Source organism: Hypanus sabinus, chromosome 14 (genome assembly GCF_030144855.1).
Source record: "Hypanus sabinus isolate sHypSab1 chromosome 14, sHypSab1.hap1, whole genome shotgun sequence".
In the NCBI taxonomy this organism is placed as follows: Eukaryota; Metazoa; Chordata; class Chondrichthyes; order Myliobatiformes; family Dasyatidae; genus Hypanus; species Hypanus sabinus.
This window is the reverse complement of record NC_082719.1, coordinates 703,103-720,504: the sequence shown is the minus strand read 5'-3', so window position 1 is coordinate 720,504 and position 17,402 is coordinate 703,103. Positions and strand designations below refer to the sequence as shown.

General features: G+C 39.9%; 1 protein-coding gene across 3 annotated transcripts in view; it reads left to right on the top strand.

Moving 5' to 3' along the window:
* Nucleotides 1-17,402, top strand: part of LOC132404517 (AF4/FMR2 family member 3-like) — a 153,948-nt gene that overhangs the window by 90,851 nt on the left and 45,695 nt on the right. For all 3 annotated transcript variants that reach the window (XM_059988678.1, XM_059988677.1, XM_059988676.1), the window contains exons 4-9: nt 3,540-3,584; nt 5,410-5,496; nt 5,687-5,720; nt 8,088-8,130; nt 15,271-15,325; nt 15,554-15,591. In XM_059988678.1, coding sequence (XP_059844661.1) covers nt 3,540-3,584; nt 5,410-5,496; nt 5,687-5,720; nt 8,088-8,130; nt 15,271-15,325; nt 15,554-15,591 — 302 coding nt within the window. The remainder of the gene's footprint in view (nt 1-3,539; nt 3,585-5,409; nt 5,497-5,686; nt 5,721-8,087; nt 8,131-15,270; nt 15,326-15,553; nt 15,592-17,402) is intronic.

Genomic DNA, 17,402 nt, shown 5'->3' with positions numbered 1-17,402 from the left:
CTGCTCCTCCACATTAACAAGTATCCTGCCATTTACTTTGTACACTGCCTTGGAATTTGTCCTTCCAAAGTGTACCACCTCACACTTCTCCGGGTTGAATTCCATCTGCCACTTCTCAGCCCACTTCTGCATCCTATCAATGTCTCTCTGCAATCTTTGACAATCCTCTACACTATCTACAACACCACCAACCTTTGTGTCGTCTGCAAACTGCCAACCCACCCTTCTACCCCCACATCCAGGTCGTTAATAAAAATCACAAAAAGTAGAGGTCCCAGAACAGATCCTTGTGGGACACCATTAGTCACAACCCTCCAGTCTGAATGTACTCCCTCCACCACGACCCTCTGCCTTCTGCAGGCAAGCAAATTTTGAATTCACCTGGCCAAACTTACCTGGATTCCATGCCTTCTGACTTTCTGAATAACTCTACCATGTGGAACCTTGTCAAATGCCTTACTAAAATACATGTAGATCACATCCACTGCACTACCCTCATCTGTACACCTGGTCACCTCCTCAAATAATTCTATCAGGCTTGTTAGGCACGATCTGCCCTTCACAAAGCCATACTGACTGTCCCTGATCAGACCATGATTCTCTAAATGCCCTTAGATCCTATCTCTAAGAATATTTTCCAACAGCTTTCCCACCACAGACGGAAGGCTCACTGGTCTGTAATTACCTGGACTATCCCTTCTAACTTCTTTGAACAAGGGGACAACGTTCGCCTCCCTCCAATCCTCTGGTACCATTCCCGTGGACAACAAGGCATTTCTTTGCTATTCACAGAAAAAGTAGTCAGCTCTTCGACTTATCCGTGGTTTACAGTGAAGAACCAGGATTATATAGTAGATAATCCAAAGAAATTGGATATAAGGTGGTGCTGGTGATGACTTGCTGGCGGTAAAAACAACTATTAACTGCAGGTAGTCCCCAAGTACGAACGTTCAACTTACAGACAACTCATACTTACGAACCAAGGAAGGAGAACGCTGTCCGCCATTTAAGTCAGATCGCGAAGCCGTCTGCCATTTTAAGTCGTTGCCGTTTACGCTGTGTTGAGTGTTTAACTTTGTATTTAGCTTAAATTTTTCTTAGTAAGATTCACCCTGACCCCGCACCCCCCCCCCCTTTCCATTCAGCTGGTGGTGCAGTGAGATCAGCGCTGGGCTGGAGAACGGAGGTTCCTGAATTTGATCCAGAGGGAGACTGCTCCTGATGTTGATCCAGTGACTCCTGTACCATCCGTGCCGGGTTGATGTCAAGTTCGCAAGTCGGCCTCTTTTTTAAAAAAAAACCACTGCCACCTCCAGTTTAAATTCCCACGCAGAATATTGTGGAGGATCAAATACCCAAACTCAGCACAGCCCCCACTTGTCCCATTTAGCCTGCCTCAGTGTGGTGGTCCTTAGGACCCAGCAGAGCTCGGAACCCTCTGCCCGCAGTGTTTCTGTTCCATTGACGGGAAGCGATTGAAAATTAAGTGGAAATAATAAATCGTTTGGAAAGAGGTGAAATGCTATTGGTCATTGGAAAATCATTAGGCTACAGTCGGTCAATGTTCGGAACAATTTTAAAGGATAAAGTGAGAATAATGGAGCATGTGAAAGGCCCTGCCCTGATGAAAGCTACAATTATTACTAAGCAACGCAGTGGTTTAATTATTGGAATGCATACGTTTCTTAAGTGTTTTATATGCATAGAAAGGTAAAATATATACTAAATGCTAAGACAAATGTTTGACTAACAGACGCTAAGTAATACCAGATGTACTTGTTCTGACTTGCGTACAAATCGGACTTAAAGACGGACTCAGGAACAGAACTCGTACGTAACCCGGGGACTGCCTGTACTGTATATCACAATGCACATCTGGTTATGATACTGAATATCAATACATGCAAGGGTTTGTTTTCTGAGAAATGTGTGTAAACCAATTTCTCCCCCCCCCCCAAATTAGAAATGAACAAATCCCTGTACTGCTCTACCTAGTCTTCTATGATTCCTTCCATTTCAACAAATATCTATCTGTGCAACTAACTCCATTCAGAACTAAGGAAATAGAACATATACTTTATCCTCTTGGTAATGAATGCTATTAAAATATTTTGACATTATAGAACCATAAGATATAGGAGCAGAACTAGGCTATTCGGCCCATCGGGTCTGCTCCGCCATTTCATCATGGCTGATTCATTTTTCCTGTCGGCTCCAATCTCCTGCCTTCTCCCCGTATCCTTCAAGCCCTGAAAAAAATCAAGAACCTATCAATATCTTCCTTAAATGTACATAAAGACTTGACACCACAGCTGCCCGTGGCAATGAATTCCACAGATTCACCACTCTCTGAATGTTATTTGCATATTTTTATTATTTGCATGATTTGTTGTTTTTCTTTTTCTGCACATTGGGTGTTTGATGGTCATGTTTTTTAATAGGTTTCATTGGGTTTCTTTGTTTTGTGGCAGCCTGGTCATCTGATAATTGGTGTAAACTGACAAGTCTTCGAGTAATTACTGAGCAAGATTTGAATAAAGATTGTGCTCTGGTTCTGACAGTTTCCCATAAAAAAGATTGAATGCATTTACATATAACACATTTTATGACCTTGGCACCACTGTGATGTAGTGGTTAGTGCAACACTATTACAGCTCAGGGCACTGGAGTTTGGAGTTCAATTCTGATGCCATGTGTAGGAAGTTTGTATGTCCTTGCAGCATTTGTGGAAAGCGTGGATTTCTTCTCACATTCCAAAGACCTACTGGTTAGTAGGTTAAATGGTCGTTGTAAATTATCTGGTGATTGGGCTAGGTTAAATAGGTGGGTTGCTGGGCGGTGTGGCTTGTTGAATTGGAAGGGCCTTTTCCACACACTTATCTATTAAATAAAATAAAATTCTTTTGAACTTTTAAAACCCAGTAATAAAGTGGGAATATTTCAATCAATGGGCACTCAACATAGATCAGCCAAACTATAATAGAACTTAAGAAAATCAAAAATCAGCAGATGCTGGGCATCTGAAATGAAAATAGCATCAAGTAACATCTGTGGAAAGAGAAACAGGTCGTAGACCCACTTTGTCAGAGCAAGAGAGAAAACAAGATGGTTTTAACTGTAATGTGACAACAGCAAATAATCTATTTAAAAGACTGATTGGGGGAATAAATATTGGCTCCACAGCTATTTCAAATAGTACTATAGAATCCTTTATACCCATTATGCTCTTTTTGTCTGAAAAGTTGCACTTATAGTGTGGCATACTTTTTCTGCTCTGTCAGACCATCAGCCTAGATTTTTACTTTCAAATCTTGGATTGGTAGTGGAGCCCAGAACTTGCTCTTGGGGCCGTGGCTGATTAATTTGGAGGGTGCAGCAAACGATAAAGAGACATACCTCTGTCACTTTGCTAACTGTCCCATTTTTTAAAAAGTGTTTGGTTAAAAATAATTGTTACTGTAAGGGCTGCCAAGCAACTAATGTTATGGATGTGATAACTGAATGGTTATTTCAATGTAAAATATTCTTTTGCTTTATAGGAAACAATTTCAAATGATGTCAATTGTGTTGAAGAAATCCTGAAGGTAAGCTCTAGTACTGTTAAGTTTTGCACTGTTTCAGTACAAGTCTGCTACATTTACACCACACGCTGCATCCGCAAAGCTAACAGCATTGTGAAGGACCCCACACACCCCTCATACAAACTCTTCTCACTCCTACCATCTGGCAAAAGGCACCAAAGCATTCGGTCTCTCACGACCAGACTGTATAACAGTTTCTTCCCCCAAGCCATTAGACTCCTCAACTCCTCAATTCCCAGGGCCTAGTCTGACACCATTTCACACTCACACACACACTCACTCACTCTCTCTCTCTCTCTCTCGCACTCTCTCGCACTCTCTCGCACTCTCTCGCACTCTCTCTCTCACACTCTCGCACTCTCTCTCTCGCACTCTCTCTCTCTCACACACACACACTCTTTCTCGCGCACTCTCTCTCTCACACACACACACTCTCTTTCTCGCGCACTCTCTCTCTCACACACCCTCACACACACACACTCACTCCTGAACACCATTCCACTCCCTTTGCAAGTTTTGCTCATTCCTTTCTCAATTCCTGCTAAAACATTGTTTACATTTACATCATTTATTATTATATTGTAATTTGCCCTTTATTGTGCCTATTGTCTTGTTTATTAATTATTCTACTGTCTTGCACTGTTTTGTGCACTTTATGTAGTCCTGTGTAGGTCTGAAGTCTATTGTAGTTTTGTGTTGTTTCATGTGGCACCATGGTCCTGGAGGAACTTTGTTTTGTTTTTACTGGGTACTGTACCAGCAATTATGGTTGAAATGACAATGAAAGCGACTTGACTTGACTGCTATTGTTACTGAAAAGAATAACTTGATAGTATACAACACTTTTTCCAAAGTAATTGCTGAAAAAGATGGTGTAATATATAAAAACAAATGGATTTTGAAATCTATTTATACTCTTCAGTTCCTATATAACTACTATGTAGTTAATCCTTTACATAAAAATGAATTTTGGACTTTAGCTCTGGAACAAGGGCTTCTGAAGAGTTCCAAGATGATATGCAAATAAAATTAGAAGCAGAAACGCTGTGAATTGAACACATGTGGTCCTTTATGGAAAATGTACTTTTCTTGCCATGTTTTTGGGACCTAAGTTCAATGGATCAATTAATCTGTTTGCTTCATGGCCAGAAAGGTGGAAAAATACATTGCCTTCAAAATGTGTTGTGAACCACTTTAGTTAAATTAATGTTTGTAATTCTGCCATTATACAAGTATTTGCATTAGATTTTTTTTCACTAAGTAAATCATAGGAGATATTTTGTTTTAGATTTTTTGCTCCAAATAATAATTGCTGGAGTAATAATCTTTTTGAAACTTTCAGAACCCGTCTGTAGCAAGGTTGCATGTACGAACCATTATTTGTTATAATTATGCTGTTTTGCTGGTACAGTATGAATGCCTTAGGGATCGTTACTCCTCTTTCCTGGACATCAGTGCGGTGGATTTTGCTATTTTCCTAGTTGATTCAATCCTCTGCTCCTACCCACACTCTTGCTAATAATATACACACACACACACACACACACACACGCGCACACACGCACACACGCGCGCGCACACACACACACGCACTATAATTCTTGGGTGTGTATATATAAATAGATCCTGTATATTTTAATATCATTAACCATTGTTGCTTTATATAATGACCAACCAGTTCCAGATTTCATTGCATGTTTAATTATCTATACATTTTGTTACAATCATTAATGTCAAATTGGTTTAAGCATTGTTCTATTATGTGGGATCTTCCTAATTATGAAAATGGAAATAACCTCAGATTGAACATTTTGGGGTATTTTGATAGGAAATGACACATTCGTGGCCGCCACCTCTCACTGCCATCCAAACACCTCGTACAACAGAACCGTCAAAATTTCCTTTCCAAAACAAGGTATGTGAAAATATATGTGATTGTTTTGTACAGAAATTGTGTTTCTCACTATGAATTCAGTTGTCATCATAAATTTTATTTGGATTGCTTTAAAAGAAAAATACATGCTATGCAGAGAAGATATATGAACTACTTAATAATTTCTGATGAATTAAATTGCACTAAATCTTATTTCCTTTGCATTTTATAGGACACCCTTGTCCCTTCTGGCTTTGTAGAACACAGTGAGTGATCGCTTAAATCTGATTTATCTTTATTTATAATTTATTTATTTAGAGCAGGGGTTCCCAACCAGTACCCTTAATCAAGGGGTTCATGGATACCAGATTGAGGACCCCATATTTAGAGGTACAGCGTGGAGTAGGCCCTTACAGCCCCTCAAACTGTGCCACCAGCAACCCACTAACTTAACCTTAGTCTTAATTACAGGCTGATTTACAATGAGCAATTAACCTACTAACCGGTACGTCTTTGCACTGTGGGAGGAAACCAGAGCACCTGGTGGAAACCCACACGTTCATGGGGAGAACATACAAACTCCTTACAGATGGTGTCAGAATTGAATTCTGAACTCTGACCCCCACCCCGGCTCTAATTGTGCTCCTCTGACCTTTATGCTACCGTGATGCACTGTGTTGTATATACACTGTCTTGTAACTGTAAAAGAATTCAGTTGTGTTATACAGTGGATTCTGGTTAATTGGTCATCAGTTAATCTGGGCAGCTGCTTATTTAGGACAACTCTTAAAGAACAAAAACAGTTTGAGAAAATATCTAAGAATTATTTGGGACACAGTGTCACTTAACTGGGACTGGAGGCTGTTGCCAAAGAATTTCTAACTAGCATCAATCACATACACTTATGTGACTGTTAGACACTACACACTGAGCAAAACAGTTCAGAATTGTTAGAACACTGAGCAAAGCAATTTAGAATTGTTTTTAAATAGTGTCAGTTGTGTGTGCGCACGCTTGTGTTTGTTTTTATTGTCACTGATAGCGGGAAGACGATTCTGCAATGTTTTGCTCACTGTGGTTTAAAGCATTCAGGATTAGAGAAGCCAGAACAGGCCGAGAGTGAAAATGAAACAAGTTCACTACTTCAGCAAATTAGGAACTATGAAGAATTTGGAAGTATCGACACTCATCCTGAATATTACAATGACAATGCTAATTTAGAGAATGCAATCCATGAAAGTAGTCTATTATCTGCACTACAAACACGAGGAAATCTGCAGATGCTGGAAATTCAAACAACAACACACACAAAATGCTGGTAGAACACAGCAGGCTAGGCAGCATCTATCTGCACTGACTTTATTCATCACTCAATCAAAGAACATGGCAGTGTACACTGAATGAATTCCTCTGTCGATAACTATTAGGAACTAATACAGTTTTAGAGTACTGTATTGGTATTGATAGTGTTCTAATTTGCTCTGTATTTCACTTAAGTACGTCATTTCTAACTCATTTAAATGGTAGTTTATCACCTTTATACAATTTTAAACTATTACTGTGAAATTGGTTAATTGGAGCAACCGCATAATTGAGCCAAAATGTACTGGTCCCAATATGTCCCAATTAACTAGAATCTATTGTGTTTTGAAAAGATTCCCCAGTTCTTCATAGTGTAGTATCATCCGATTTAAAAGGTTTATTACAATTTGAAAGAAAACTTGCATTTACAATGGAAACCAACTGGTAGTAAAACTATTTGCACTTCAATAAAATTCCATTTAATGATTGAGTGGGTAGAATATTGATTCTGTTTAAGAGATTACAGCCATTTACTAATAACACCTGGCCACTTAACCCATACTAAAAGAGATACAGGTTTCCATAATTACTTTGTAACATTTTCACAATCTCCTAACAGCATTTGTTTCATTTCAGTCACAGGAAACAGCAAAAATGTGGTTTGTGTTTTTTTTAATGTCATGTAGGTATAGAAACAAAGAATATTTGCAGCATCAAAGTGTTTCTCAGTATTTAGCCATTCCCTGATACATAGATAAAACTTTATTTCATTTTGTATACTTAAGACTTTGTTTTACCAAAATGGAGAAAGAACAGAGTTTCTACCTATTTCTTAATCACAGTTTTGTGCTTATCAAAGCTGTGCTTCAACTTTTCCCTGCATATTCAGAATATGATCATTTTGTGGTCCTAAAATCAAATAAAACTAAGGTTTTAAAAAAATGCCCACCTTGTGAGTTTATTACCAGATGTGAACTTTCATATTCTGTGACCTGCATACATGCATATTACTAGTATTTTGGCCGCATCATGAGAAGACAGGATTCCTTGGAGAAGACTCTCATGTTATGTAAAACAGAAGGTAAAAGGAGAGGACAACAGAGGCTACGATGGATAGATAATATTACTCAGACAGTGCATATGACCTCGGGGGATCTCTGAGAGGCAGTTTCCAACAAGAAGGCTTGGTGTGCAGGAGTCCGTGAGGTCACAAAAAGTTGGACTTGACTTAACAACTGAACTGCCACTTTAGTTTTGAGTTTTTGAAATAAATATAAACCCAATAAACTTGTATTTCAGTCTATAGTGTTCATATGTATTTTATTTTGCAGATAAATGTGAGATTCCACCAAAAAAATCCCAATCAGAGAAACTGTGAGTACCTCTTTTCTTCATATTGTAGCTGTAACATTTTTACAATTTGGAATTATGTATATAATTTTACTTCTTATGCAAGCCCCAAATTTATCTGCAATGGAATTAGTCTGTGGTGCACATCATTAAAATGGCTGGCACCTTCCTAATCACCTGTATAGTTGATATGCTGCTACTCACAGTATTGATAGGTAAGGTAGTTTGGGTATCATTCCTCTTCTGTAGCAGCTCTTAAGGCCTGGAAAACAACAATAGATCACTCCCCTTCTCTCCTCTCCCCATACTTTGACAAAAGCAATGATGTTGGCTGACTTGTACCAGAAAGTCTTTAATTTTGAGAATTTTAGCAGTATTTGGTGTTCTTTGAGGATTGATTTTTTTTTATATAACTTGTTGGCCTCTCAGGTTTTTCCACTATGAATATTTGCAGCCGAACTCTAGTCTCCTTCCATTTCACTAACAGGATAACAAGTATGCTTTAATATTCTTCTTTCCTGCAAAGCCAAATCTCTGTGAGCCATCCCAGAGCTAAAATCAGAGCAGACAGTGTACCATTTTCTGTCATTCAGAAGGGTGATTCAAAAGGACTAACAACCATCAGTTCAGAAGCAGGAGAAAGCAGATTAAAGACATAGGCCAAACAGCATTGATGACCAACTAGTTGTCCAGTCGCTTGTTCCCACTTGCTTCAAAAGAGCAACAATTACACCAGTGCTGAAGAAGAAGAATATGAGCTGCCTTAATGACTATCACCTGGTAACACTCACATCGACAGTGATGAAATGCTTTGAGAGGTTGGTCATGACTAGACTGAGTTCCTGCCTCAGCAAGGACCTGGACCCTTTGCAATTTGTCTATCCCCACAATAGGTCAACGGCAGAGGCAATCTCAGTGGCTCTTCATGTGGCTTTCGACCACCTGGACAACACAAACACCTATGTCAGGATGCTGTTCATTGACTATAGCTCAGCACTTAATACCATCATTCCCACAATCCTGACTGAGAAGTTGCAGAACCTGGGCCCTCTGTTTCTCCCTCTGCAATAGGGATCCTCGACTTCCTAACTGGAAGACAACAATCTATGCGAATTGGTGATAATATATCCTCCTCGCTGACGATCAACACTGGCACACCTCAGGGGTGTGTACTTAGCCCACTGCTCTACTCTCTGTATACACATGACTGTGTGCTAGGAATAGCTCAAATACCATCTATAAATTTGCTGACGATACAACCATTGTTGGTAGAATCTCAGATGGTGACAAGAGGACGTACAGAAATGAGATATGCCAACTAGTGAAGTGGAGTCGCAGCAACATCCTGGCACTCAACTTCAGTAAGACAGAAGAGCTGATTGTAGACTTCAGGAAGGGTTAGATGAAGGAACACTTCCTCATAGAGGTATCAGAAGTGGAGAGAGTGAGGAGTTTCAAGTTCCTGGGTGTTAAGAACTCCGAGGATCTGACCTGGTCCCAACATATCGATGTAGTTATAAAGAAGGCAAAACAGTGGCTATACTTCATTAGGAGTTTGAAGAGATTTGGCATGCTGACAAACACTCAAAAACTTCTTTTAGATGTACCGTGGAGAGCATTCTGACAGGCTGCATCACTGTCTGGTATGGAGGGGGGAGGATACTGCACAGGACTGAAAGAAGCTGCAGAAAGTTATAAATCTAGTCAGCTCCATCTTGGGTACTAGCCTACAAAGTACTCAGAACATTTTCAGCGAGCGGTGTCTCAGAAAGGTAACGTCCATTATTAAGGGTCTCCAGCACCCAGGGCATGCCCCTTTCTCACTGTTACCATCAGGAAGGAGGTACAGAAACCTGAAGGCACACACTCAGTGATTCAGAAACAGCTTCTTCCCCTCTGCCATCCGATTCCTAAATGGACATTGAACCCTTGGACACTACCTCACTTTTTAAAATTTACAGTATTTTTTTTCGCATGTTTTTAATCTATTCAATGTACATATACTGTAATTTATTAAATATGATTGTTTTCATTTTTATTTTTCCTCTTTTATATTATGTGTTGCATTGAACTACTGCTGCTAAGTTAACAAATTTCACATCACATGCCGGTGATAATAAACCTGATTCTGATTCTGTTTCAAATTTCCAAATATGGTGGTTGTGAACATTTCTCGGGATTGGTGTAACTGATAAGGTGGCAAGTGGAAGGAGTAGCAACAGTAGTAATTTAAAAAACAAATTGGGCACAACTCTATGAATTAGAAATGCAGCAATTTGAAAGCACAAAGTAACTGAGTAAGTAGTTCAAGTAATAATGTAATTATAAAGAAGTTGGTGTGTGGAGCAATGGGTGAGTTCTCTCCTCTTGTGCCATATGCTACTACAATATGTTCTGTTCATTGGAACAAAAATCCCAAAATGGGATGTGGCACCTTAAGGGGAGGAAGGAGAATAACAAACAAACTGAAATGTCTTGTGAAACCAATATTCCGTTGACATAAAGTGAGAAGGTGGTGATGATCCGAATGAAGCAGATGTTGAATTATATTACAGCAAGTGAAACAATTAACTCTGGATAAATTAACCTGTATTGAGCAGTAATCAGTCAGTTGATATCTAATACAAATTGCTCTGACTTTGACTGCATGAGGCTGCCTAATGATTAACTTACAGTCTTCTATAATGATGAGATCCTACTTGGCATAAGGGAATAAGCATCATTCTGGGATTTAGCCATAAACTGTGTAAATTAGGCTCCAGATAAGCCATGTGTATTTAGTACTCAAATTAGATGATCACCCCAGAGGATAATTAGAATGATACACCACACAGTTTTGCAATCAATAAATTTGTCAGTGCTTTGGTTTAAAGTAAAGGTAGTCTTAAACTGTCCTTGAAAAAATTCTTCTCTTGGGTCATCTGTATAATTAAGTGCATATTACAGCCAACGAGTTTATTTTGTTTCAGAACCATCCTTGATGTGCTTATCTTACTGCATTGGTTGTTTAGTATTGGAACTGTTGTCATCTAAAGCTCAGAGTCCCCTTTCTTCTGTCTTAAAGAGATTGATGCCAGCTGGTAAATATCACATTGCAGCCTCCTACAGCTTGCCCAGTGTTACTGAGAATGTCTGCATAGTTGTGTCCGCAGGTCCTCACAACTAAGCCTAATTCCATTGTCACCTGATTCCATGTACTTTCTTGGATATGTTAGTCGTTTATAATCAAAAGGGAAAACTTTCCCCTTGTGACCGAAGCTCTACAGCACAAGGCCAGTTGCAGCGTCCTGATTGCTTCAGCCAGTCACTTTTCTTTCACTCACGTTATTTGCATTTGTTTGTCATCCCCTTACCAGTGGGGAGATTTAGGGAATTCCTCCAAGGACATTAATATGACACTAGGAAATCAGAGAACATTTCTTAAAACACGAATGAGCATTTCCCGACACAACTTTGCCAGAGCATTTCCCCATAAAGGATGAAGGGTATTTAGAGTCATAAAGCAATACAACACAGATACAGGGCTCTCAGCCCAAAGAGTACAATCCCTCTATGCTGCCCACCCAGTTATTTCCAGTTTCCTACATTCAGCCTATCTCTCTCTAAGCCTTGCTCTTCCATATAACTATCCAATACTTGATACTATTTTACTTTAAACACTTCTGGCAGCAGTACTTAGAGTTGGCATTCTTGGGGGATTGCCCATGATGCCATACGGCTAGAATTTAGAAAATACAAATTTCCTAATTTCTAAAGGTGCTGTACTATAGACCCCACATTAGTAAGTGGGACACCAGGTATGTAGAGATTGCTGAAAGTTGTAAGGATAAGAAGGCTGTGTTAGTGGGAGATTTTAATTTCCATGGTATTGACTGAGCCACTTATAGTGTTACGGGCCTGGATGGAATGGAATTTATGATATGTGTCCAGGAAACTGTCCTAATAGATATATAGAGCACCTTGGTCCGGATGATGTTATATTGGATCTCCTCTTGGAGATGCAGAGTAAGTAACCAAAGTCGTGGTCAGAGTGCACTTTGCCTCCAGTGACCTTAATTTTATTAGTTTTAAGATGGGAAAGAATAGGACAGGTGCTAAACTGGAGCAGGGCTAATTCTGAGGGAATTAGGAAGGGTTTAGCAGAATGAGCCTGTCTGAGGCAAAAAGAATGAATGGTAAGTGTGAAGTTTCTAATACTATGATGCTAAATGTCCAGGAGCAACTTGTAACTGTTAGGGTGAAGGGTAAATTTAGCAAGGTTAGGGAACCTTGGCTGTGGACAGATATTGAGGTTCTAGTTGAGAAAAAGGTTATACCTTCTCCTCACTTACCTGTACCCCCACTGTACCTGTAGCATCTGTATCCTGGATTATTGAGTTGCCAGTACAGCCTTCTGTCAGTCATGTTTCTGTTATGGCTATATCATCTCAGTCCTTGGAGCCAATCCATGGTCTTAAGTTTGCTCTGCCTGTTAAACCTCGAGCACTAAATAAATACAGTTTAACTGAGTATTTCTTGACCTGTATCTCTGCTGTCCTGATCACTCGCTCTGCTCTCACTGGCTTCTGCTTCATCCCATGACTTGTTCATGCACAGCATCCCAATCCCTACCGTGTTAATGATCCTGCTATAGCGCTAGCAGAGTCCCCTGCAATGATATTGGTCCCTCTCTGGTTTAATTGCAACCATTCCCTCTTGTACAGGTCACCTCTATCCCAGAAAAGATCCCAGGGGTCCAAGAACCTGAATCCAAGCCCCCTCAGCCACAAATTTATCTGGCTTATCCTTCCATTGTTAACCTTGTTAACACATGGCACTGTGAATAATCTGGAAATCATGCCCTCAAGCTCCTCCTACTTAATTTCTTTCTTCTTAACTCCCTGTACTCATTCTGCAGAACCTTGTACCTTGTTCTATTGTACAACACGTAACAACAACCTCTGGCTAATCACCCTCTTCCTCAAGAATTTTCTGCAGACACTCCGAGACATCCTTTACCCTGGAACCAAGAGGCAAAATGCTATCATGGTCTCTTCTGCAGCATCAAAAATTCTATTCTGCCCACTCACCATCAATCCTCTTATTACTATGATTCTGCCCAACTGCACCCTTTCCCTGTAAGCCTCAGAGCCAGTCGTGGTACCAGAGACCTGACTACTTATGCTAACCCCTAAAAGAACATTCCCCTCAATAGTATCCAAGGGTATACTAGTTACTGAGGGGAATGGCCACAGGGTAGCCCCATAGTGATTGCTAGTTCCTTTTAGATGGGTGACCACCAGGAAACTATCTGAAGGCTTAGGTGTGGCCCCTTCATTAAATGTTTCACCTGTGGCTCTCAGTACATCTGACTCCAGGTCTGATTCCATGACCCAGTGTGTCAGGAGCTGCACTGGGACACACCCTACAGACGTAGTCATCAGAGAGACCATGAAGTTCCCCATCTTCCCACGTCTTGCAAGAGGAGTATTCCACTGCCATCCTGCCTACTGGGAATAAAGTGCAAGGAGTGTACAGCAAAAATAAAATCTTACCTGATCTACCTGTGCCCATTCACCAAAATCTCTCAAGCCAAGGCATCAACCACCCCCACCCCCCCATCTCACAATTTCTGTCCCTGAAGGCTGCTCCACTTAGCCTTGCATTTGTTTTATTGGATAAAGTTCCCTCCAGTTTGACTATCAAAGACTTGCATCTTTAAAGTTCCTGCTCTCATTCTAAGTTTTGGCTATTACAGAGGTGGGGGAATAATCCCGGAGGAAAATGTGGGAGAGTGCTGGTATAAACATGTTAGATCTTGTGGCCTATTACTGTGCTGTGACATTTTGATAACTGCACATCAATTATTTCTGAAAGGTTTTGTGTTCTCAGTTATTGTGCTGTGTAAACTGTCCTTCTGCTTGTTAAATACAGTTGATTGAATGAGGTTTCATGCAGAGAAAAGCAGCAAACAATGTATCACAACTGCACCTCGTGCATTCAAGCATAAAGCATTTTTGCCTGTGAAGATACTTTTTCAGACTTATAGCTAAATCAACAATTGTCTACAAATTTTAGTGTACCCTCGGTGTTGCACAAGATGTGACACGAGCCAAATAAACCCTTTTTTGTAACATGTTTTGTAACATTGTTTGGGAATGGAATATTCGTTAATGTTACACATTCCTAAGTGATGTTTAGCATGTTTCAAATAAGTTTGTGAAAATCCTCCTGCGTATAAGCATATGCTGGAATTATATTAGCAATTACAGAAGAGGATAATCTTTCCTTTATCAATGATCTCATTCCTTGAGTTTCTCAAAGAGCTTCTTAACCATTTTCACTCTGGTTTTCTTAAATAGATGATTTCTAGGGAAAACCACTAGGTGAAATATACTCATCCCAGAGAATAAATGCACCACTTTCAGAAGAATGCATCTTTTTAGTCATTGTTTAATGGAATTCAGAAAAATTGAGAAACATAGAAAAACCTACAGCACAATATAGGCCTTTTGGGCCACAAAGCTGTGCTGAACAAGTCCTTAGCTGAGATCTTACCTAGGGTTACCCATAGCCCTCTATTTTTCTGAGCTCCATATACTTGTCCAGGAGTCTCTGAAAAGACCCTATTGTATCCGCCTCCACCACCGTCGCCAGCAACCCATTCCATGCACTTACCACTCTCTGCGTTTTTTTTAAAAAAACAACTTACCACGATACCTCGTCATTTGCATTGGCCTAGCACGGTTTATATCCTTGATACATTGTCAAAGCAAATACATGGCATGTTAATTTATTTCAGTCGTTTATTTAAATGTAGCTTTAAGCCATGTTAAGCTATAACCAGTTCTTTTACTGAAGAACTCTAGTCAACAACTAAGTGAATGTATGAAGAACCTAATCTCAGAAGTTTCAGGCCAACTAGAGCTCAAACTTGCACCTTACTCATTGTGTGACATTAATTCACATACTCATTTATATACCTTTTTGTATCTGTTTCCTCACTGAATCATTACGCAGGATGTGGGGCTTGTTGGGGTGGTGGTGAATGTACATTTCAACTTAATAAGAAAATGAAAATATTTTGAGTTGGAAATCATTTTGGGTGAGTAACTAAAAGTGCACAAAATTTCCAAATGTGAATTTCTGGTGTTTGCTAACTTTTATTTGCAAATTTATTTTCAGAATGCTTGAAAATGACCTACAGATCAGCAGTAGTGATGACAGCGATGGGGATCAGGTTAGCTTTTCACTTTTTGTTGAATATCTGTACTCAGCAAATACGAGAAAGGAATTACTTTCCAGAGATGTAAATACTTTGGAAAGAATGCATGGTATCATCTCATTTTCTTTGTACATAACCAAAAGACTGATTTACGTGCTTCTCTTTTCACCTTCTCTTCTCCTATACCACCCATGCCCCTGTCCACCCCACCTCCATACCTGTTCTTCCCCTCTTCTCATGCAGGTCACGGAAAAAACAGTGCCTATTTCTGTTCCGAAAAGGTACCTAATTTTTCTGTTCACATCTAGTTATTTGTGTTGTGTGTTCAATACTTTTGACTCTTTGATACAAAATCCTAGGAACTACCCTTTGTGCCTGTACCTTACTGTAAAATGTAAATCAATATCCTACACAGCATTGAATTTTACAAAGTTTAGAAGGAACAATCGGACAAACATTCAAAGACCTATTGCTGATTTCCCTCCCCTCTTCCTGCTTTTCCAGAGACTGGTTAAAAGGTCTCACTGGGTTATGGACACTCCATGCATATCACTGAACATTTGGGAACCCAGTGGGATGGATTAGATGGCTGATGCAGAGCTGTAGGCACCTTCTGCGGACTGGAACAGGCCATTTCTGTGTGCTGTTTCACTGTGCCCTCCACCCAGCACACAACAATGGGGGTCTGGGTCAAGCCAAACAGACCTAGGGGTGCTGAACAGTCTTACTCATTCACTGACTCAGTAATGTGGTGAGCTGGCAGTATCTGTTCACTCTCCTGTCACTATTGCTTCTGTGATTATCTTCCACATGCTGTTTATGTTCATATCTAATTTACAGAATATCGAGGGTCATGGATGATTCTCAGAAAGCTCTGTCATAATCTGGGAAATGCCTTTAGATTGCTGTCCAACTGCATCAACCATTTGTCACATGGATCTCTAGGTTGCTTGCCTTTGCCCTTCAATCCTGGCATGATTCCACCCCCAGCTGTGAGGAAAATTCACTGAAGTACTTCAAAATTTCTATCTTAATTGACTGAAATTGGGCCTATTAAAAATGAATTTTAATTGAATAGGAATAGGGTTGAAAAAATAGTCATTGGGAATAAATTTTATAAAGCTCTCACTCCAGGGAATAAAAATAGGCAAAATAACTAAGGCAGGAAACTTTTTAATGATAGAATAACAATGGACAGGAAAGATCTCCAGGCCTGAATCACATTATCACACTATGCTAAAAAAGATTCACAGAAACAAGCCATCAATAGTCTCCAACCCCTGCCAATTCTCCCAGTAACCAAGTGATAACAATCAATTGACATAGAGAGGACTAGAAAATTATTTTCCTTCTTGCTGATGAAACCTGGTCCAATCTTAACCACATTGAATATGATTTTTTTTAGTGTTGCACCAACAGATACAAATTTGTGTACTCAGTTTTACATTAAGTCACCTTGGCCATGCAGCTTCAGTTCAACTTGGTTTGGCTTCTGGTGCCAATACCATGAATCTGAAGAGGACTTAACCGAGTTACTTTTTCAATGAATATTAGCTTTGTCTTGTTGGAAAAGAGAGAGATAGAGATACCGCTTCTACCTCTTCCAACGATTCTGAGTGAGGCACAGAGAGATCGGTATTTACTGACAATTACCTTTATTGTTCAAACTAACAAATACGTGATTTCATACATTAAATACCTTGTGCGCACAACTGCTAAGTAACCCTGACTCTCCTGGATAGTCAAAGAATAGCAAAGTTATTACCTGGGCGGAGGAATTTACGCTGGCCAGGTGATCCTTGTTCCTCGTGGTCCCGATTCACTCTCCACATGTTCATGCAGGGTTCTTCTCGCTTGTGTCTGCGATGATTATTCTTCGAAGTTACCGCCACTGGCGCACACAAAGCATCCACTTTTATATCCATTGCGAATCAATTCAAATGTCGCATTCCTGTGTCATTGGCCGCAGGTCATGTGTCTGGCCCATTGGCTCTGGTCCAAACAGCCTCCATCTATTGTCTTCTTCCCATCAAGGGACAGCTGCTGACTCATGGCTCTTTGTTCTCAGTCAGCAATGAGCTCGAATCACCTC